Source organism: Schistocerca serialis, chromosome 3 (assembly GCF_023864345.2).
Source record: "Schistocerca serialis cubense isolate TAMUIC-IGC-003099 chromosome 3, iqSchSeri2.2, whole genome shotgun sequence".
Taxonomy (NCBI): domain Eukaryota; kingdom Metazoa; phylum Arthropoda; class Insecta; order Orthoptera; family Acrididae; genus Schistocerca; species Schistocerca serialis.
Genome location: NC_064640.1, coordinates 213502344 through 213526092, shown reverse-complemented (window position 1 = coordinate 213526092; position 23749 = coordinate 213502344). Strand labels below are relative to the sequence as shown.

The window sequence follows — 23749 nt, the reverse complement described above, 5'->3', positions numbered from 1 at the left end:
TAGTGATCCGCTCTCAATAAGGCACAAACAAAGCTTAGCTTAGTTAGCAATGGCTATAGGTGCTGGGTTTGAATCCAGGTCCAGAAGGACGACGTTGGTCATGTCATTTAAAGTTCAAATTTGTGTACACGTAGCTGTTGATGTGTTACGAGAACAATGATATTACTGGTGATTCGCTGTTGATGTTGAGATTTCCTTAGAGAGCTTGTTGCCGTTAATCGCGTTTCTCTACTGGTTCGTCCAATATCCAGTTTCCACAGCCACTTGCCGTTGAGCGACCTTCAGCACGTGGATGGAAAACCCTTTAGAGAGCGAAAAACTTTTTTCCAACTGTCGTACAGCTTTGTAACTGCATATATTGTCTCAAGTATTTAATTTTGACTCATGATTACTGTACGATATATGTAAAATAATCAGTTTTCTCAGAACTTTTGGGATGTCACTTGTTGTAATTGAGGTTAGTTTATGAGTGTTATGGGGTGTCTCATCACTAAGAACATGTTTTCTAATATGTTTTGTATGACGATATTAGTTGACGCTTAGACTGACTGCCATAAAGACTTTTGGTCTCTTAGTAGTCTCTTGCGGTACCCATTGTGTGTAGTCAAACGACTGTACCCCACGGGGTTTTGGTGCTTAGAGGACCTGCAACACAGCTACGTTATGTTGGTTGTATTCAGCAGTGACCCACTTTTATTGCTGTCAAGTTTACCTTTGTGAACTTATAATTTCTGAGAACGCATGCTGATACAGCGTGATTACCTGTAAATACCACATTAATACAATAAATGCTCAAAATGATGTCCGTCAACCTCAATGCATTTGGCAATACGTGTAACGACATTCCTCTCAACACCGAGTAGTTCGCCTTCCGTAATGTTCGCAAATGCATTGACAATGAGATGATGCATGTTGGCAGGCGTTGTCGGTGGATCACAATAGCAAATATCCTTCAACTTTCCCCACAGAAAGAAATCCGGGGACGTCACATCCAGTGAACGTGCGGGCCATGGTATGGTGCTTCGACGACCAATCCACCTGTCATGAAATATGCTATTCAGTACCGCTTCAACCGCACGCGGGCTATGTGCCGGACACCCATCATGTTCGAAGTACATCGCCATTCTGTCATGCAGTGAAACATCTTGTAGTAACATCGGTAGAACATTACGTAGGAAATCGGCATACATTGCACCATTTAAATTGCCATCGATAAAATGGGGGGCAATTATCCTTCCTCCCATAATGCCGCACCATACATTAACCCGGCAAGGTCGCTGATGTTCCACTTGTCGCAGCCATCGTGGATTTTCCGTTGCCCAATAGTGCATATTATGCCGATTTACGTTACCGCTGTTGGTGAATGACGCTTCGTCGCTAAATAGAACGCGTGCAAAAAACCTGTCATGCTCCCGTAATTTCTCTTGTGCCCAGTGGCAGAACTGTACACGACGTTCAAAGTCGTCGACATGCAATTCCTGGTGCATAGAAATATGGTGCGGCTGCAATCGATGTTGATGTAGCATTCTAGCATAGCACGTTTTTGAGATTCCCGATTCTCGCGCAATTTGTCTGCTACTGATGTACGGATTAGCCGCGACAGCAGCTAAAACGCCTACTTGGGCATCATCATTTGTTGCAGGTCGTGGTTGACGTTTCACATGTGGCTGAACACTTCCTGTTTCCTTAAATAACGTAACTATCCGGCGAACGGTTCGGACACTTGGATGATGTCGTCCAGGATACCGACCAGAATACATAGCACACGCCCGTTTGGCATTTTGATCACAATAGCCATACATCAACACGATATCGAGCTTTTCCGCAACTGGTAAACGGTGCATTTTAACACGGCTGATGTATCACGAAGCAAATACCGTCCGCACTGGCGGAATGTTACGTGATACCACGTACTTATACGTTTGTTACTATTACAGTGCCATCTATCACAAAGCGAAAAAAGTGGTCCAACAAAAACATTCATATTTCTTTACGTACTACACGAATATGTAATAAAAAAATGGGGGTTCCTATTTTTAAAAAACGCAGTTGATATTCGTTTGACCTATGGCAGCGCCATCTAGCGGGCCAACCATAGCGACATCTGGTTTCCCCCTTCAAGATAGAGGAGTTTCGTTCTTTGTAGTTTTTTCGTTTTACGCTTATTTCGTGAGATATTTGGCCCGTATATGATGGTGACAGGACAATTATCGATAACAGACGGTGAGCAACTTTGGTTGAAAGTTAAAATTTTCATGCTAAGCTGCTTGTGGGGAGGACTCAGTACAGCAATACCATGCTGGTGCAACCTGCCAGTGCCAGCTGAGAGAGAGCCCGGGTCTCCAACCCTCTTCTTGGTATCAGCTAGGGCGAGAACCTGAGAGCTGCCAACTCAGCGCCGTGTCTGTTGGGCCCTGCTGATGCAACCAGAGAACAGGTGGGCCTCCCGGTGAACAACCACAGCTGAACTACATCTGCTGGAAGTATGAATACCAGGAAGTGAGTTCACTTTCCTGCCTCTGTGTGCACATCACTTTATTTATTGGACGACTGGAATTTTACCATATGTAGAGAGGCTCACATGGCCTCTGGATGCAAGAATCAATCGACTGCTGGCGCTTTAACCACCGTATTGCTGAAGCCTCCAAAATTATTTCACCTGTTCTTCAAGTGCAGCACAGACATTGTAAAGTGATGAAAAGATATCCAAACACCAAGAAATAATTGATATGGAGCAATGAAATTTCGGGAATAGGTTTGTCTAGGTAACATATTTAAGTGATTAATGTTGCAAGGTCACAGCTTAACAGCTGTACCAGGGAAAGCTACTACAAATGTAAAATGCTAGTACACTAATAACTGGTTTAACAGCCAGAATGTTGAACGTAAGCATGCAGAAATGGATGCATTGGTATAGAGTTCCATGCTTGTTGCACTTGGTTAGTCCATACAGTTCCGGTTATGCTGGTTGTGGATAATATTGTAGCTGTCGCCCGCTGATGTTCCATATGTTCTCGATTGGAGGCAGATTTGGTGACTGAGCAGGTCAAGGAAACATGTCGACACTCTATAAAGCATGTTGGGTTACAAGAGTGGTATGTGGGCGAGCGTTATCCTGTTGGAAAACACCCCCTGGAATGCTGTACATTAATGGCAACTCAACAGGTCGAATCACCAGATTGACGTACATATTTGCAGTCAGGCTGTGTGGGATAACCACTACAGTTCTCCTGCCGTCATACAAAATTGCACCCTAGATTATAACATAACTCCAAGTGTAGATCCAGCATGTATAGGCCAGTCGCGGGCCTCCTTCTGACCAACACACCGAGGTAGAACTGGCTTTCATCAGAAAACACAACAGACCTCCACTCTGCCCTCCATTGAGATCTCGCTTCACATCACTAAAGCAATTGGCCGTTATTTGGGGTCATTGGAATGTACGCTACAGGGCGTCTGGCTCGGAGCTTTCCTTGAAATAACCGATATCTAACAATTCGTCGTGTGACTGTGGTGTGCCAGTTGCTGCTCGAATGGCTGCTGTAGACGCAGTATGATGCGTTAAGTCATATGCCAAACACGACGGTCTTGTCTCTCAGAAGTGCCACGTAGCCGTCCAGAGACCGGTCCTCTTGCTACAGTACCTTCCCGTGACCACTACTGCCAGCAAGCATGTACAGTGGCTACATCCCTGCCAAGTCTATTGGCAATATCGTAGAACGAACATGCAGCTTCTCGTAGCCCTTTTACATGATTACATACAAACTCAGTGAGCTGCCGATAATGGGGTTTTCGTCGCCTCAAAGGCATTCTTCACTAACGTCAGCTCATTACAACCAATCTCATAAGTAACTAACACTTACAACCGTCACATCCCGTATTTTAAAAAAAAAAAAAAAAAAAAAAAAAAAAAAACTGATTTGCCTCCTCACAGCGGTGCTAATACCACCGCCCTTATGCCACTGGCGCGAAATTTGAATAGGCATCATTTTTCAGATGCAGAAACATGCCTACCAACTTTTCTTAATCTCGCACAACTACTTCTTGGTGCTGGGATTTTTTTTCTATCACCGTATATTAATTACTTACCCGTAAGCAGGTGCTAGGCCTTACGTGTATTGTGCTTAGTGAGAGCCCTGAGGCGAAAATGCACGTGGCTGGCTGTGACGAGAACGTATGTACTAGGCTGGTGGCTTCTGCAAAATTTCATCACGTAGTCCACCAATAAATAAACTGGTCCTTAAACAGAACTGTGTACTTATTTACTCACTTCCTCTTTTCCACCTCCTCACGTACAGACTTCAGGTAAGTATTTAACATACGTCATCAGTGCTCCTATTGCAGAGCAGGAGAAATGATTTTGGAGACATCGGCAATACGACAATCAAAGAACCAGTGATCGATTGCTACTTGCATACAGGTTGCCTCGCAAGTCTCTTTGTATATGGTAACTGTGGTATTACGTTTGGGATTTTACTGTTGTGAATGGCTTTATACAGGGCACAAATTTTAAGTTGACAAACCAGAATAACTTGAAAAATAAGCTTCACATGAAAAAATGTGTAGAATCCAAAGTTGATTATTTTCGAGGGGGACATCAGCTGGTGCTAAAATTACCCCCCCCCCCCCGGCCCCCAGGGGGTGGGGCGGGAGGCAACTTTAAAATTTCAAATGGGAACCCTCATTTTTATTGCAGAATCAGATTCCACATTTAAAAAAAAACTACGTACATTTGTCTTAAACATATGTTTCGATTCTTGGTAGTTGGCGCTGTAATTCAAGAAAATCCATGTTCTCACTTTTGCGTGGAAAATGGTTACGGATAAATAAAAAATACATATTTACTTCGTAAATTTTGATTCGCTAAAACTAAAACTCTCCCTCTTTCCCCGTGTTTGAGAGAGAGGAATTAGAAATTCACAAATGTTGACCCAAATATTAATTTTTCCCGCAAAATCGGATAAGTTTTGCTTGTTTCGTGGTCATGAGGCCACACAACTTTTTATTATCAAACAAATCATCTGACTAGCTAACTAACTAACCAAAAATCCTACTTACTAACGAGTGAACTCATTAACTCAAGGAGTAAACAAAGTAAAGGACTAACTGAGGAAAAGACTAACCCACTCGCTAACTAAAGATGAACGTACTCCCATTTAAGATTTGGTGGTCCTAAAAATAAACGATTTGTTTCGTTTTATTGTTGATTATTTGGAAATACTTGCAAGTACATGAATTTCGGGGTGCTTGTTTCCCATTAATCCCCTCGCCTCTCGCTTTCGGCCTGCTTGTTGCCAGTAAAGTTGTTGCATCTCACCGTTTTATGAAATCAAATGTTCAAAGTGATGACCTCCGGCTTCGATGCATTTATTGACTCGTGCTGTAAATCCCTGCACACATCTTGATAACATATCTGGTGTAAATGCAGCGCAAGCATCTCTTATTCGTTGCATCATGTTTTCGCGAGTGGTAAGCGTTTCCTGATAAACGATATCTTTTAGATAACTCAATAAGAAAAATTCTGGCGAGGTAAGGCCAGGCGATCTGGCTGGCCAATTCACAGGACCTGCCCTGCCGATCCAGCGACCATGGATTTACACTACTGGCCATTAAAATTGCTCCACCACGAAGATAACGTGCTACAGACGCGAAATTTAACCGACAAGCAGAAGATGCTGTGATATCCAAATGATTAGCTTTGCAGAGCATTCACACAACGTTGGCGCCGGTGGCGACACCTACAACGTGCTGACATGAGGAAAGTTTCCAATAGATTTCTCATATACAAACAGCAGTTGACCGGCGTTGCCTGGTGAAACGTTGTTGTGATGCCTCGTGTAAGGAGGAGAAATGCGAACCATCACGTTTCCGACTTTGATAAAGGTCGGATTGTAGCCTATCGCGATTGCGGTTTATCGTATCGCGACATTGCTGCTCGCGTTGGTCGAGATACAATGACTGTTAGCAGAATATGGAATCGGTGGGTTCAGGAGGGTAATACGGAACGCCGTGCTGGATCCCAACGGCCTCGTATCACTAGCAGTCGAGATGATAGGCATCTTATCCGCATGGCTGTAACGGATCGTGCAGCCACGTCTCGATCTCTAAGTCAACAGATGGGGACGTTTGCAAGACAACCACCATCTGCACGAACAGTTCGACGACGTTTGCAGCAGCATGGACTACCAGCTCGGAGACCATGGCTGCGGTTACCCTTGACGCTGCATCACAGACAGGAGCGCCTGCGATGGTGTACTTAACGACGAACCTGGATGCACGAATGGCAAAACGTCATTTTTTCGGATGAATCCAGGTTCTGTTTACAGCATCATGATGAGCGCATCCGTGTTTGGCGACACCACGGTGAACGCACAATGGAAGCGTGTATTCGTCATCGCCATACTGGCGTATCACCCGGAGTGATGGTTTGGGGTGCCATTGGTTACACGTCTCGGTCACCTCTTGTTCGCATTGACGGCACTTTCAACAGTGGACGTTACATTTCAGATGTGTTACGACCCGTGGCTCTACTCTTCATTCGATCCCTGCGAAACCCTACATTTCAGCAGGATAATGCACGACCGCATGTTGCAGAAAATGTTGGACTGCTGCCCTGGCCAGCACATTCTCCAGAACTCTCACCAATTGAAAACGTCTGGTCAATGGTGGCCGAGCAACTGGCTCGTCACAATACGCCAGTCACTACTCTTGATGAACTGTGATATCGTGTTGAAGCTGCATGGGCAGCCGTACCTGTACACGCCATCCAAGCTCTATTTGACTCAATGCCCAGGCGTATCAAGGCCGTTATTACGGCCAGAGGTGATTGCTCTGGGTACTGATTTCTCAGGATCTATGCACCCAAATTGCGAGAAAATGTAATCACATGTCAGTTCTAGTATAATATATTTGTCCAATGAATACCCGTTTATCATCTGCATTTCTTCTTGGTGTAGCAATTTTAATGGCCAGTAGTGTTAAGTCAATAAATTTATGAATGTCGTTTTCTACGTTTTTCCACCCGAAACTAAACGACCCAAATGAAGCAAGCACCCCAGCTGTGAGACCTCTCGACAAACAAGAGTGATTACTCCGAATCTAATAAAAAATTTGGTTCGTGAGTCCGCTAGTTTTTTTAGTTAATGAGTTCACTAGATAGTAAGTAGGATGTTTGGTTAGTTAGTTAGCTAGTCAGATGATTTGTTTGATAATTAAAAGTCGTGTGGCCTCATGAGCACGAAACATACAAGACTTATCCGAATCTGCGGAAAAAATTAATGTTTGGGTCAACATTTGTAAAACTGTAATTCCTCTCTCTCAAACACCACCCTACGGGGAAAGTGGGAGAGTTTTAGTTTTAGCGAATCAAAATTTAGGAAGTAAATAAGTATTTTTTATTTATCCGTAACCATTTTCCACACAAAAATGAGAACATGGATTTTTTTAATTACAGCGCCAACTACCAAGAATCAAAACATATGTTTAAGACAAATGTACGTAGTTTTTATGTAGAATCTGATTCTGCAATAAAAAATCGGGGTTCCCAATTGAAATTTTAAGGTTGCCTCCCGCCCTATCCCCAGGGGAGGGGTGGGGGCAAATTTTAGCGCCAGTAAATGTCCCCCTCGAAAATAATTAACTTTGGATTCTACACATTTTTTCGTGTGAAGCTTATTTTTCGAGTTATTCTGGTTTGTCAACTTAAAATTTACACCCTGTATACAACGGTAAGGACTGGTGGACTATAGAGTAGTGTGGCAACTGTCGACATAGGAAAGCTGGACAGGAAAAGAAACGATTAGTGAACAAGTAACACAGCAAACGGAAGATTTATTTAACTTGTATTTCGCCAAATGAATGAAGACTCAATACAAATACTGCAGCAAGATACAGAGTGCAGCTATCACGATGTCCACAAGGAAAAATTCTCTTTGTACTAAAGCACGAATAAAGAAGACAGAGCTGCGACCAGGTGACATCTGCGCAGCATTACGTTGCTAAATGGCTCCGAGAGTGAGTAGGCTGTGTCGCTGGCGTGTACGACTAGTTCTGCCAGATCCCGCGCGACTGCTATCGGCGACAGGCGGAAGTTTGCAGTTCCTTTGCTATGACGCCTGTCGCAGCAGGTATGGTATTGCTCTGCTGAATCGCCGGTTCTCCGTTTCTACTGCAGCTGCAAGTGGTGTGGCAATGTGTGTTGTGATTCCGGTTCGCGATAGTTGCAGAACAATGTATATCACAACCGCGGGGTCGTTGGAATGAGTGAAGGCTCCCAGTTTCCACAGAAATACACTACACGTGTCTGCATGACAACATTGTTTATGTCGTGAAAGTTCTCGATCACACCCTGATCAGCAGTTTCCACAGAAATACTCGTGTCAGTTAACCTTCTGTAGAAAAAAGTAATATTATCGCTGACCCCTCCGCCACACACCGTTGAGTGGCTTGCGGAGTATAAATGTAGATGTAGATGTAGACCAGCTCAATGATGTTCTCACACATGCGCCCTGTAAATAGTAGGGCATCCGAAATTTTTTGGAAATTTGTGGTAAGTTCCTATGGGACCAAACCGCTAAGGTCATCGGTCCCTAGTCTCACACACTACCTAATCTAACTTAAACTAACTTACACTAACGACAACACACACACCCGTGCCCCAGGGAGGACTCGAACCTCCGATGGGGGCAGCCGCGCGAACCGTGGCAAGGCGCCCAAGACCGCACGGCTACCCCGCGCGGCAGGGCATCCGACAGCATCACTATTGTACAAGCTTGTAGCCACAGGAGAATGTCGACTTGACTGCATCGCCTGTGCGACTGGCTTTCTGAAATCCCCTGCAAAGCATGCGATGTTACTGGCAGATGTGCAGCTCCCTATTATAAAGGCGAAAAAGGTCATTACGCTTTACAGGAGGGGTCACTACTGTGGAACAATTAGACAAAGAAAGTTTTCTTCCTCACAAGCAGTGCATGGAAATTCTCATGGAAATTTTAAACCTACAACCAAAGATACTCGTCATCTGTTATCGATAGTGGTCGTGTCACCATCCTGGGGTCCGCCACCGGTAGCTGAGGGGTCAGCGCGACAGAATGTCAATCCTAAGGGCACGGATTCGATTCCCAGCTCGGTCGGAGATTTTCTCCAGTCAGGGACTGGGTATTGTGTTGTCCTAATCATCATCATTTCATCCTCATCGACGCGCAAGTCGCCGAAGTGGCGTCAAATCGAAAGACTTGCACACGGCGACCGGTCTATACGACGGGAGGCCCTAGTCACGCGACATCTATCTACCATCCTGGGGTGTCACACGTAAGCCTGCCATCTCATATATATCCGAAATGAAACAAAATGTGAAAAATGCGAGCCGGCCGAAGTGGCCGTGCGGTTAAAGGCGCTGCAGTCTGGAACCGCAAGACCGCTACGGTCGCAGGTTCGAATCCTGCCTCGGGCATGGATGTTTTTGATGTCCTTAGGTTAGTTAGGTTTAACTAGTTCTAAGTTCTAGGGGACTAATGACCTCAGCAGTTGAGTCCCATAGTGCTCAGAGCCATTTGAACCATTTTTTTTGAAAAATGCGATTGGCCAGGGATGCACCTATGCATGAGGCTCACACAATGGGTAGGAATGCATTATCCATAAAGGTCAACGAGCACAACCTTCAACACAAAGTTAGGTTTTTTAAATGGCACATGTATGTTTTTCTACAGAAATAAAAACTAGAGGTACATTTAGTGATGACAGACTGGGTTTCACTGTTATAAACCTGAGACATTCTGAAACATTAGACTTATGGATGGCAACGGCGCCGCGATATCTGCTGTAATACGCAGAGCTACGTTCCTGCACTGTCCTGCAGCCTGCTGTAAACAGACCATTATCAGTACACACGTTCTACCTATACTGTTCAGTCTACTAATGTCTTCAGCTCGGGCCTGCTGTGCTGCTGTCGGCGTCAAACAGGAAAATACACTTTACACGCCGCACGGAGTGGCCGTGCGCTTTGAGGCGCCATAACACGGATTGCGCGATCCCTCCCGCTGGAGGTTCGAGTCCTCCCTCGGGCAAGGGTGTGTGTGTTGTTATTAGCATAATTTAGTTTAAGTGTCTGCCCCCAGTAGCGGAGTGGTCAGAGCGACAGAATGTCAATCCTAAGGGCCCGGATTCGATTCCCGGCTGGGTCGGAGATTTTCTCCGTTCAGGGACTGGATATTGTGTTGTCCTAACCATCATTATTTCATCCCCATCGACACGCAAGTCGCCGAAGTGGCGTGAAATCGAAAGACTTGCACCCGGCGAACGGTCTACCCGACGGGAGGCCCAGTCACACGACATTTATTTATTTCGTTTAAGTAGTCTGTACGTCTAGGGACTGATGACCTCAGCAGTTTGGTCCCTTAGGAATTCACACACATTTGAACACTTGACACTTTTCACGTGCGTTTCAGACAGTGCTTTCCTTGTTTTGGTGTGGCTTGTGGCATTTGCTGTCTACTCGTCGATATGCCGGTCTTCAGTAATGGAGAAGAACTATATATTATGGTAAATTACATAGAGTAAATATCTCTGGAGCGAGCATTGAGTTCTGCGCATGTTGTCAACATTAAACCAGGATTGTCACGTGTTTTCGGGACTTCGCTGTGCGTGTGTGCTTTCTGCAGCGTTTGAAGGTTATAATATCAAGAGTTTTTGTTGTTTTTCACCGTTTGTTGATATTGTAATAGCGATGGTGAATTACTGTTGTTGCTACGGATGCAAAGAAAAATATATGGAGGGATAGTAACTTTTCATGGGTACATACCATGTAGCTCTAATTATAGTTATCAAATGGTTCAAATGGCTCTGAGCACTATGGGACTCAACTGCTGGGGTCATTAGTCCCCTAGAACTTAGAACTAGTTAAACCTAACTAACCTAAGGACATCACAAACATCCATGCCCGAGGCAGGATTCGAACCTGCGACCGTAGCGGTCTTGCGGTTCCAGACTGCAGCGCCTTTAACCGCACGGCCACTTCGGCCGGCTAATTATAGTTATCATATTAGGAAGAGAAACTGTATATGTTTAAAAATTTCGAGACGCATTATAATTAAGGCTTGATTCTCTAGACCTATTTTTCTACGATTTTATGACTATATAATAGATATTACGGCTCGTACAAAAGCTTACAAATAATCGATTCCTCTCGTAAATTTGCTAGTGGAACAGGAAGGAAATGGTTAGTTGTTTCAGCAAACACTATCCTCCATGCATTTATCAGTGACTTATCGATTATGTATATAGATTACTCGGTCTACTATTTATTTAATAAACTGGGAGCAAGTACGTAAAATGCGTTAAATAAATACTTCAAAGTGTCACCAGTAAGAAAAATTGTGCCTTAGGTAGCAAAAACGAGAAAATAAATACGCAGAAATAACAGAAAAAAAGGACGAATTAGCAGGGATATAATCGCTAATGTGTGGCAAATTCCGTGTTTTTCGGACACTTGCAAAAGTACTAGCGTACTGTCAAGTCGTTTTGCAAGACTATCACTGCAAAAATGTACGTCAGGCTCTGTAATACTATAAAGTGCCGTATCACACCGAAAGCTATCAAAAATCGAGGACATCTGAACTGTGACACCCATCGCAAAGAAACAGGATGTAATATCACTTGCCCTTAAAAGTTACGTAGCTGGTTTATTCCCGGTATCAAATGGCTACTGTTAAAATGTCAGCGCAATATATATATATATATATATATATATATATATATATATATATATATATATATATATATATATATATATATAATCCACGACACTTACGAAAAGAATCTGTCTGTACTAGGGATGTAGTAACATTCTAAACATACGTACAAACACACGACGTCCCGAGAACACGTGACCAGGCCGGCAATGTATGTTGACAACACAAAATCTGTTCTGCGCATGTGAATGCTCACTCCAGAGATATTTACTCTATGGTAATTTACGGCGAATGTCACACAAGTGCAGACACATGTGTAGCAACTTAGGCTGAACGCTACTCCTTCGCATCATACCATTTCCAGCATCTGCACAAGTCTCATGGAAACAGGCAGCTGGGCACCAGAGATCATCAACGTACAAACACACTAACAACGACAACGAGATTGCTGCCCTGCCTGCTGTAGTGCACAGTCCTGAGGTGAGTGTACGACAGACTGCACGTGGTTCTGGAATAAGCTGAAGTAGTGTGTCGAGAATTTTACATGGGCATACGTTTCACCCGTATCGTATCTCACACCGCCAAGAACTGTGCAGGAATGTCTTTGAAGTCCACACTGAATTCTGTCGTTTTGCACTTCAGCCATTGCAAGGTAATCCTGACTTCGTACGTGATATGTTGTTTATGGATGAAGCTTTGTTCACAAATCATGGCCATGTGAATCTACAGAACATACACTACTAGTCCATGCAAAATACCCATTGGTTTCACGTTGTTGCTCATCATGCTCAATGGGCTGTCAATGTCCGGTCCGGCATCATTGGTACTCGTGTTGTAGGTCCCTATTTTTATGAGAAAACATTAACTGAATAGTGAGATGCATCGTTTCTGAAAACACTCTACCCTTTCTCGTTGAGGACAGGGGATTGGAAACGCGACTGTCAATGTGGTTCCAGCATGATGGATGCCCCCTCACACTATGCACGTGTTTCCAGAGAAGTTGTGGATGCATTGTTTCCAAATAGGTGGATAGGACGAGGAGATCCTGTGAGCTGGCCATCCTGTAACCCGACTTGACGCCGTTAGATTTCTGTCTCTTGGGTACATTGAAAGAGTGTGTGTACCACGAACCATCAACGATGCCAGGGGATATGTAATAAAGTATTACTGCTGTGTGTGCGGCAATATCTGTGGAAACACTACAGTCCGTGTAACGCTCACTTGTTCACCATTTACACAAGTGTACTGATACAAACGGTGGGCACTTCGAACACCTCTTGAGTGATGCAGGTACATCAGATGTGACGTTACTGGTTAGTTGTGAGTGCGTTTTCTGTGCTGGATGTCATGTCCGAACATGAAGTTTCTGTAGGCTATATGCCACTAATAGGCCTAATTGTGTTTAGGGCGCCCGCATCTCGTGGTCGTGTGGTAGCGTTCTCGCTTCCCACCCACGGGTTCCTGGGTTCGATTCCCGGCGGGGTCAGGGATTTTCTCTGCCTCGTGATGGCTGGGTGTTGTGTGCTGTCCTTAGGTTAGTTAGGTTTAAGTAGTTCTAAGTTCTAGGGGACTGATGACCATAGATGTTAAGTCCCATAGTGCTCAGAGCCATTTGAACCATTTTTTTGTGTTTAGGGCACTGAAATCACGTCGTATCATCAATGAACCTCTACATTTAAGTTCTGTAACAAAAAACAAACATGTCTCATTTAAATAAACATAACATTATGCTGAAAGTGATATGTGTTTAGTTTTATGGAGTTTGCATTCCTGCCCAACATGTGAGCCCCTGACAGCACACCACAGGATGGTGCAGGCACCTCTTGCCCCGCGCATTACAGCAGAAATCGCGGCGATATTCCCATTAAAGTCTGATATTTCAGAATGAATGAGGTTTAGAACAGTGTAACCAAGTCTGCCATCACTAACTGTACCTCAGGTTTTCGTTTCTCTAGAAAAAAAAATACACGTGCCATTTAAGAAAAAAACTTGGCTTTGTGTTGAAAATGGTGATGCATTCCTGCCTAATGTGTGAGTCGCTGAAATAGACCTGGCCAATTGAATTTTTACGTTTTGTTGCATGTCGGAATTACATGAGATGGCAGAGTTCTGTGGGACACCCTACTTATCTATAGAAGCTGGACCTAGACCTACGCAGCCGGCCGGAGTGGCCGACCGATTCTAGGCGTTAGAGTCTGGAGCCGCGCGACTGCTACGGTCGCAGGTTCGAATCCTGCCTCGGGCATGGATGTGTGTGATGTCCTTAGGTTAGTTAGGTTTAAGTAGTTCTAAGTTCTAGGGGACTGATGACCTCAGTAGTTAAGTCCCATAGTGCTCAGAGCCATTTGAACCATTTAGACCTACGCAGAATGGAAATACTCCAAATTCCTTTCCAGAACCAATGCCTGAATACAGTTCAGCTAAAATCTCGCCTGGACCAGTGTGGTCTGAATACAGCACGCAGGAAGCTAGGGTAACATCGTTCGATGAGTAGCCTCTTTCCACTAGTCAGTGATCAGAAACAGTAAAGCGGAGTACTTTTACAACGGTACTGGTGATGAAACAGCGTGTTTTCATTGTGGTGGTGGTTTGAAGTATTGGCATGAAAAGGATTATCCACAGAAAGCACTCGCTCTGTGGTTCTCCAAATGTATGTTTCTGATTCGTGCAAATGGCACTGAATTTGTGGAAACTGTCTGTCAAACGAAAAATGCGGTAATTACAGCAAATAATGTGTCAAATATTAAACTAGAGGCAGATATTCCGAAGAAAGCAGTGTCATCCGAACAGCACATGATTGAGGGTACTTGTCTGTGTAAAATTGGCCTGCAGGACGAGCTGGGTGCAATAATTCATACATGTTGGCACATTACTACCTGTGGTAAATGGACGGTCTCCATTTCCTCATGTGTTGCATTTTGGGAGCGTATAGCAGCTACAAGTACAGTAATTATTCAATGTAATTAAGACATTAGCAGCAAATAGTGAATTTCTCTCTTTGCAAAATGTAATTTCCACAGTTTGTGAATTAATATGTATGTGTTTAAAGCACAATAATAGTCTTTCTTTTCTGTACGCGAGCTCATATATGAAGTGCTTATTTCAATAGTGGTACAAGTCCATTGTTGCTCATTCTGAGATACAGAGTCCTAAAGTTTAATGAGCGCTGAAAAATCTGCAGTTGAGATACCAGAAATATTCAAGTATATATAAAGTAATGTCTAATGCTTTTAGAGAGCCTTGCCACCATAGTTCTGACTTCAGTCTGGTGTTATTGTACATAATCTTCACCTGTGTCATTTGTAATAACAGCAATAATTGTTAATCAGTAGCATTATTTATATTTTTTCTAGTGAATAACATGATGCCTTAGCTATGTCCCCTCTAAAGTGGTGCGTGACAGAGATTTTAATGTGGAAATATTTAATGTGAGGAAGTGTTGTGAGTTCTTCAAGAGTAGGCCTAGTTATTAACATTCAGACACTCTATTTGCTTGCATGCTTATGTGCTTAGTGTCTTATTTTAGCTAACATGTATTTTTCTGCAGTTATAAGTTGGGTCAAGTTAGATATATGACATTGAATTCTTAGGCCTGGCTATTGAAATGTGAGCTATTGACAGACATGAAAAACTAGCATTGGAGTATATACATTAGAATTTTGAGCACTAATTTAGAGAATATGTGTATATGTGAAAATTAACTTTCATTTTGTTTTGCACTTCAGTTGTATTTTCGCAATATTGTGACATCACATTAATTGATTTGAGTTGTACAGTGTTTTTTCATGCATGTGCCTCAGCAGAACTGGTGTAAACATCGCACTTTTGCATTGTCGCCATATTTTGCAGACTTTTGGAATGTTTCAACATCTTAGATATTTAAAATAATTAATTAACCATTCTGTTGCATTTTTAACAGTGGAGCCATCTGTTGGTGTCAGTGAGCACTGCTTGTGGTTCAAAGAAAGAACTATCCACAATTCTACAGTGTAGCCACCTAGTCAGTAAAGTAAACGTAGTTGACAAAATTTTGGGTGTCATGGGGATGGGTGCGCTCCCCTCCCCTCTCTCTCCTCTCTAAGGAAGTGCTGATGCTGCTGTCAGCGAAATACAAGATGTGTAATCCTCTCAGCTGTAATATGACACTGCAAATAAAAAAGTACTGCTGGATGCTGCGACAGCGTTTTCGTCCAGAACATACACTGCCCCACTACTCACGAGCTCCGACTATTTCAAGGATGGAGAAGAAAACTCACCATGCCCTTTCAAAGAATCTTCCTGTAATTTGCTTGTAGTGATTTACGGAAATCACGGAAAATTTAAATCTGCATAGCTTGAGACGGATTTGGGCCGTCATCCTCAGTGAAAGAACGCATATTTGTTTTAAGGGCTTCAACGGCGAATTGAGAAAATAGTAAACGAAGGTACGGATGTGAGTAAGATTTAAAGGTGTAGAAAAGACAATTTCACCGATTATTATACACAAAACCTTTAACATAGTAAAATTCATTCGACAGTTTCAAAAGATCTGCTGTAACACTTTCGTCACAGTACTGTGTATCTGAGTTATTCGGAAAATGAAATCTTACCACAAAATTTGGACCCATGGAAAGTCTCTGGCAGTTTTCAATCTCTTTCATGCACAACTCGGTTGTCATGTGATCGTCGGTGGCTTCGTCTCGGACTCCCCATCGCATGTCTACCACCTGTAGTAACAAGATTTACACGAGCAAGTAAATTATCAAACTCATTACGCAATGCTTTCTTGTAGAAAGCATTAACTTTCATTTTTTGAGCGGAACTACTCAGTTTTAGTAGCTGCACGATATTTAACCAGTAGAAAGAAATTTCACTGTAACAGGAAATCGTTCTTTTTACTATTGGTGACAACTTCGACAAATCACTTTTTCTAAAATTTGTTCCATGAGAAAGTTGAAATACTATATTTTCTGATATGATTGCTTTGTTACCTGAAATTCCAGTCCGTGTTTCTCTCGACAATAGTCTTTCAGTCGCGGATAACACTGAGCCATAAGAGTGTTTCGCTCCATAGTTGTATCTGTAAGAGGAAAGGACGTTCTTAGTGTCTTTATTTATCTTAAGTATCTGAAAATAAAAACTATTGAAATCCTACTAAATCAATAAATAAATAAATAAAGCGACGTTAATGTTACAGAAATATCCTATAAATTGTAACGAACAAAGAGGTGACAAATGCCATGAGATAGCGACATGCACATATACAGAAGGCGGAAGTATCGCAAACACAAGGTATAAAAGGGCAGTGCGCTGGCATTTGTACTCAGGTGATCCATGTGAAATGGTGTCCGGCGTGATTACGGCCGCGCAACGGGAATTAACAGACTTCGAATGCGGAATCGTAATTGGAGCTAGATGCATGGGACGTTCCAGTTCGGAAATAGTTGTTGTTGTTGTGGTCTTCAGTCCTGAGACTGGTTTGATGCAGCTCTCCATGCTACTCTATCCTGTGCAAGCTTCTTCATCTCCCAGTACCTACTGCAACCTACGTCCTTCTGAATCTGCTTAGTGTATTGATCTCTTGGTCTCCCTCTACGATTTTTACCCTCCACGCTGCCCTCCAATGCTAAATTTGTGATCCCTTGATGCCTCAAAACATGTCCTACCAACCGATCCCTTCTTCTAGTCAAGTTGTGCCACAAACTTCTCTTCTCCCCAATCCTATTCAATACCTCCTCATTAGTTACGTGATCTACCCACCTTATCTTCAGCATTCTTCTGTAGCACCACATTTCGAAAGCTTCTATTCTCTTCTTGTCCAAACTGGTTATCGTCCATGTTTCACTTCCATACATGGCTACACTCCATACAAATACTTTCAGAAACGACTTCCAGACACTTAAATCTATACTCGATGTTAACAAATTTCTCTTCTTCAGAAACGCTTTCCTTGCCATTGCCAGTCTACATTTTATATCCTCTCTACTTCGACCATCATCAGTTATTTTACTCCCTAAATAGCAAAACTCCTTTACTACTTTAAGTGTCTCATTTCCTAATCTAATCCCCTCAGCATCATCCGATTTAATTTGACTAAATTCCATTATCCTCGTTTTGCTTTTGTTGATGTTCATCTTATATCCTCCTTTCAAGACACTGTCCATTCCGTTCAACTGCTCTTCCAAGTCCTTTGCTGTCTCTGACAGGATTACAATGTCATCGGCGAACCTCAAAGATTTTACTTCTTCTCCATGAATTTTAATACCTACTCCGTATTTTTCTTTTGTTTCCTTTACTGCTTGCTCAATATACGGATTTAATAACATCGGGGAGAGGCTACAACCCTGTCTCACTCCTTTCCCAACCACTGCTTCCCTTTCATGCCCCTCGACTCTTATAGCTGCCATCTGGTTTCTGTACAAATTGTAAATAGCCTTTCGCTCCCTGTATTTTACCCCTGCCACCTTCAGAATTTGAAAGAAAGTATTCCAGTTAACGTTGTCAAAAGCTTTCTCTAAGTCTACAAATGCTAGAAACGTAGGTTTGCCTTTTCCTAATCTTTCTTCTAAGATAAGTCGTAAGGTTAGTATTGCCTCACGTGTTCCAACATTTCTACGGTATCCAAACTGATCTTCCCCGAGCTCCGCTTCTACCAGTTTTTCCATTCGTCTGTAAAGAATTCGCGTTAGTATTTTGCAGCTGTGACTTATTAAACTGATAGTTCGGTAATTTTCACATCTGTCAACACCTGCTTTCTTTGGGATTGGAATTATTATATTCTTCTTGAAGTCTGTCGGAAATAGTTAGGGGATTTAATACTCCGAAATCCACAGAGTCAAGAGTGTGCCGAGGATACTAAATTTCAGGCATTGCTTCTCACCACAGACAACACAGTGGGTGATGGCCTTCACTCAACTACTGAGAACAGTGGCTTGTGCGTAGAGCTGTCAGTGCTGACAGACAAACAACACTGCGTGAAATAACCGTGGAAATCAGTGTAGGACGTACGACGTACGTCTCCGTTAGTACAATGCGGCGAAAGTTGGCGTTAATGGGCTATGGCAGCAGACGATCGACGCGAGTGCCTTTGCTAACAGCACGACATCGGCTCCAGCGCCTCTCTTCGGTTCGTGACCTTATCAGTTGGACCCTAGACGACTCGTCGGGTGAGTCCCGATTTCATTTGGTACAAGCTGATGGTAGGGTTCGAGTGTGGCGCAGACCCCTCCCCCACCGAAGCCATGGAACCATGTTGGCAACAAGGCACTAGGCAAGTTGGTGGTGGCTCCATAATGGTGTGGGGTGTGTCTGCATGGAATGGACTGGGTCATGTGGCCCAACTGAACCGATCATTTACTAGAAATGGTTATGTTCGGCTACTTGGAGACCATTTGCAGCCATTCAGGCTCTTCATCTTGCCAAACAACGATTCGTTGGATTATCGAGCCACAGCTGTTCGCGATTGGTTTGAAGAAAAATCTGGACAATTCAAGCGAATGATTTGGCCACCCCGATCGTCCGACACACATTTATGGGACATAATCGAGACGTCAGTTGGTGCACATAATGCTTCACCGGCGGCGCTTTCGCAACTATGGACGGCGCATCATGGCTCATTATTTCTTCAGGGGACTTTCAAGGACTTGTTGAGTCCATGCCACGTTGAGTTGCTGCAGTATGCCGGGCAAAAGGAGATCCGACACGATATTACGAGGTATCCCGTGACTTTTGTCTCCTCAGTGTAAAATGCAAGAATAGCTGAAACATCAGTTTGCGCTGGAAAAGATTTCTTCTCCCGGAAATACGTTGACTTCGTCAGCGCTAGGCTGCATACACTTTTACTTTAGACTGGGAGGGACACTGCATGTTGTTGCTGTGGCAGAGTAGATTCGGTCAACTGACAGTGCTGACTTGGAAGGAGTATCTACAACTGAAATTCGTAGATGCCTCCAAACGCGCTATCCCACATAGGTTTAAGAGAGCATGTTACAGCCAAACGAGGCAGCGTAGTGGCTAAGGTAATGGATTCGCATTCAGAAGCAAAGGGGTGCAAACCACCATCTGGCCATCGTGACTGAGTTTTTCTGTGATATGTACGAGGGTAATCCCAAAAGTAAGGTCTCCTATTATTTATAAGTACAGAACTCTGTTTGTGTGGCAGTTGGTCATACTGTTATGAAGAGAGCTTCAAGCGCTGTGTGTAAACATGCGCACGCTGCGCTGAGCCGCTCAGTCTTGGCTTGGCAGCCGTTGAGAATGGAGCTCCCGTTAGATGTTACCGCCAAGTGCGAATTGCGTGCAGTTATTCGGTTTTTGAACGCAAAGGGCACTGCGCCGATTGAAATCCATCGCCAATTGACGAAAGTGTATGGTGAGTCGTGCATGGATGTCAAAAATGTTCGTAAGTGGTGTAGAGAGTTTGCAGCTGGTCGGACCGAAATTCTCGACGAACAAAGGAGAGGGAGACCGTCAATTTCTGAGGAGACAGTATTGAAGGTTGAGCAAAGCATGCGTGAAGATCGGCAGGTCACCGTGGATGATCTCTACACGTTGGTTCCTGAGGTTTCCCGAAGCACCGCTCACAGAATTTTAACAGAAACATTGAACTACCGGAAGGTGTGCGCAAGATAGGTGCCACGCATGCTGACTGAGGACCACATTCGGCAACGAGTTGATGCTTCTCGCCCATTTCTTCACCGCCTTGCAGCCGAACAGGACAATTTTCTGGACTCAATTGTCATGGGTGACAAAACCTTTACACCTGAGACCAAGTAACAATCACGCCAGTGGCGGCATCCTTCCCAGCATGGCGGCGAGCTGGTATAACATGGGCATACAAAAACTGCTGCAGCGTCTACAAAAATGCATCGACAGAAATGGTGATTACGTCGAAGAACATATAAATGTTCAAGCTGTAAACTGATTTAAACCATTGCAGAAATAAACAGGTCTATGTACTTATAAAAAATAGGAGAGCTTACTTTTGGGATTACCCTCATATTTCGTCATTTCTGTACGGTCCTAACAAATTTCCTGAGGTACACCAGTCGTTACTTTACTTTTTGTCGACTTCTCCTTCTTGAGGTCGACATCTTGAGTTCTGCCTGCTAAGGAAGTTGTTATTGCAGTCACTTACCGAGACCGATTTTCTGAAAGTACGTATTTCGTTTATAAAGTTGCAAACTCTAACTACATGAAAGACACACAGAAGGTGAAGTAACTTGGAATGAGTTTGAGGACCGTTGTCTACAAAGTACTGAATCCTGGAAATGAATAGAGCATACACAGTTTCACACAATTGCAACTTTAGGAATTCATGTTGCTTCCTACTGAGAAGTTTTTCGTTCTCGAAGAAACATATCATAAGTGAGCACCAAATATATTTCACAGTTCTGCAAAATACCAACGTTGGCGCTTTTAAGTCTGTAGTTTTTCAAGCCCTCACATTAGTTATTATCCGCTAGGAGGGTTAGAAGCTACCCCAAGTGCCGTGTTGCTGCTTCATTACAACGCACGTCTCCTTACCGCAAATGTAGTACGCATAAGTTACTCCAACTCCAGTGGGAGACACTCGAGTACCCGCCCTATAGTCCTGATCTCTCCTCATGCGATTATAACGTATAGATCCCTTAAAAAAGGCCTTGAAGCGTCGACGATTCCAGTCAGACGAGGCTGTGCAACTGGCAGTTACGAACTTCTTCACGCAGCAGGACACAGTGTTATACCCAACGGGTATGTTCAACCTGGTGTGCCGGTGGAATAATTAACGGCGTTTCTGCCTCATTGACATACCGATTCTGGACTGTACGGCCTTAGACAGCGTGTGTGTGTGTGTGTGTGAGTGAATTCCTAAGGGACCAAACTGCTTAGGTCATCGGTCCCTAGACTTCCACACTCCGCGCGGCTGTACGGCCTTAGATCGGAAACTTTCTCATCGTCCGCCGGCCGGAGTGGCCGAGCGGTTCTAGGCGCTACAGTCTGGAACCGCGCGGCGGCTACGGTTGCAGGTTCGAATCGTGCCTCGGGCATGGCTGTGTGTGTTTGTCCTTCGGATAATTTAGGTTAAATAGTGTGTACGCTTAGGGACTGATGACCTTAGCAGTTAAGTCCCATAAGATTTCACACACATTTGAACACACATTTTAATAAAAAACTGAATTAACGGCTCAGCACTGAACTCGAACGGGTGTCATGGGACATCCGCACCGAATAAATGCAACGAACAAAATGGGAACAACAATAAAAAAAAGGTGGTCTGCATTCGAGCTTCATGAACTTAACGTGTATGAGGTGACGGTTCGTCTCTGGCTCAAACTTATTTTTTAATCTATATTATCGGAAGAAAGAGAAATTTTTCAAAATATCGCCGATATGTGTTTTTCCTTAGAAACTCTAAATATTCCCTATAAATACGGAAAACTGCATTCATTCGCTGTAGTAGATGCCGTTTCAATTTATGTTTTCGGGTCTGAATGACAAAAACCATCCTGCATCGTGTGATGCCGAGAGCACATCCGACGAGTAGTTGTACATTGCTCTTGTGGTCTGGCACATTGTAGCTTACTACATTACTGAATAACATCATTCGCATCATTATCTACCAAACTTTGACTTGGGTTTTCCATGCCTGCACCTTCGCACAGATACATCAGGCGCGTAAAACTTCTCTTGCGATTTTCTCGGAATTGCCAGAGTAGTCGCCTTACTACTTGCACAGTATGTTGTTTTAATAGCCTACTAAAAGTGTACAAAGTTTGAAGTAAATCCGCGATCCCAACGCCTTCGCCTCCCCTTTTAAGCCTGTGCTCCATCTTAAGAAAGTCGTCGTCGGTGGGACTTCAAGCTCACATATTTGCTCTGTCTTCAAAGGCTTTACTGAATTACGTTTCCAGACCTTAAAATAGCCCAGGTTGCTTTTTACTTGTACTTGGTGACCGATTTCTTTCCAGTATCCATATTTAGGCCAACCGAAAATTGCTTCTTTAAGTCAAATATGATTTATGTAATAGTGTGATGACATTCTAATCAGAAAATAAATTAGTTTTGGATTTGTGAGAACGTATAATCTGTTTTTTGAAAGAACGGAGAACTGACATTAGATAACATGTGAAAGTTCCAACGTTAAGTCCCATAGTGCTCAGAGCCATTTGAACCATTTTGAAAGTTCCAACGTTGCAAGTGGAGGAACATCTAATCTCTAAGACCATTTAAGGTGACAAAGTTATGGGATACCTCTTAATATCGTGCCGGACCTCCTATTGTCCGGCATAGTGCAGCATCGACATGGCATGGACTCAACAAGGCGCTGGAAATTCACTGCAGAAATACTGAGCCATGCTGCCACTATAGCCGTCCATAGTTGCGAAAGTGTCGCCGGTGTAGCATTTTGTGCACGAACTGACCTCTCGATTATGTCACGTAAATGTTCTATGGGATTCATATTGGGCGATTTGGATGGCCAAATCATTCACTTGAATTGTCAAGACTTTTCTTCAAACCAATAGCGAACAATTGTGGGCTGGAGACGTGGTGCATCGTCATCCATAAAAATTCAATCGTTGGTTGGAAACATGAAGTCCATGAATGGCTGCAAATGGTCTCCAAGTAGCCGAACATAACCATTTCTAGTTAATGATCTGTTCATTTGGGCCAGAGGACCCAGTCCATTCCATGTAAACATGTCCCATACCATTATGGAGCCACACCAGCTTGTACAACGTCTTGTTAACAACTTGGTTCCATGTCTTCGTGGGCTCTGCGCCACACTAGAACCCTGCCATCAGCTTTTAACAACAGAAATCGGGACTCATCTGACAAGGCCAGGGTTTTCCCATCGTCTAGGGTCCAACTGATATGGTCACGAGCCCAAGAGAGGCGCTGCACGCTATGTCGTGCTGTTAGCAAAGCCACTCGCGTCGGTCGTCTGCTGCCATAGCCCATTAACGCCACATTTCGCCGCACTGTCCTAACGGATATGTTCGCCGTGCGTCCCATATTGATTTCTGCGGTTATTTCACGCAGCGTCGTTTGTCTGTTAGCATTGACAGCTCTACGCAAACGCCGCTGTTCTTGGTAGTTAAGTG

General features: G+C 43.6%; 1 protein-coding gene across 1 annotated transcript in view; it reads right to left on the bottom strand.

Moving 5' to 3' along the window:
- Positions 1-23749, bottom strand: part of LOC126470752 (NACHT and WD repeat domain-containing protein 2) — a 312185-nt gene that overhangs the window by 278671 nt on the left and 9765 nt on the right. The window contains exons 2-3 of the mRNA XM_050098758.1: positions 16658-16746; positions 16277-16393 (exon numbers count right to left, since the gene is read on the bottom strand). Of these exons, the coding sequence (XP_049954715.1) occupies positions 16277-16393; positions 16658-16746 (206 nt within the window). The remainder of the gene's footprint in view (positions 1-16276; positions 16394-16657; positions 16747-23749) is intronic.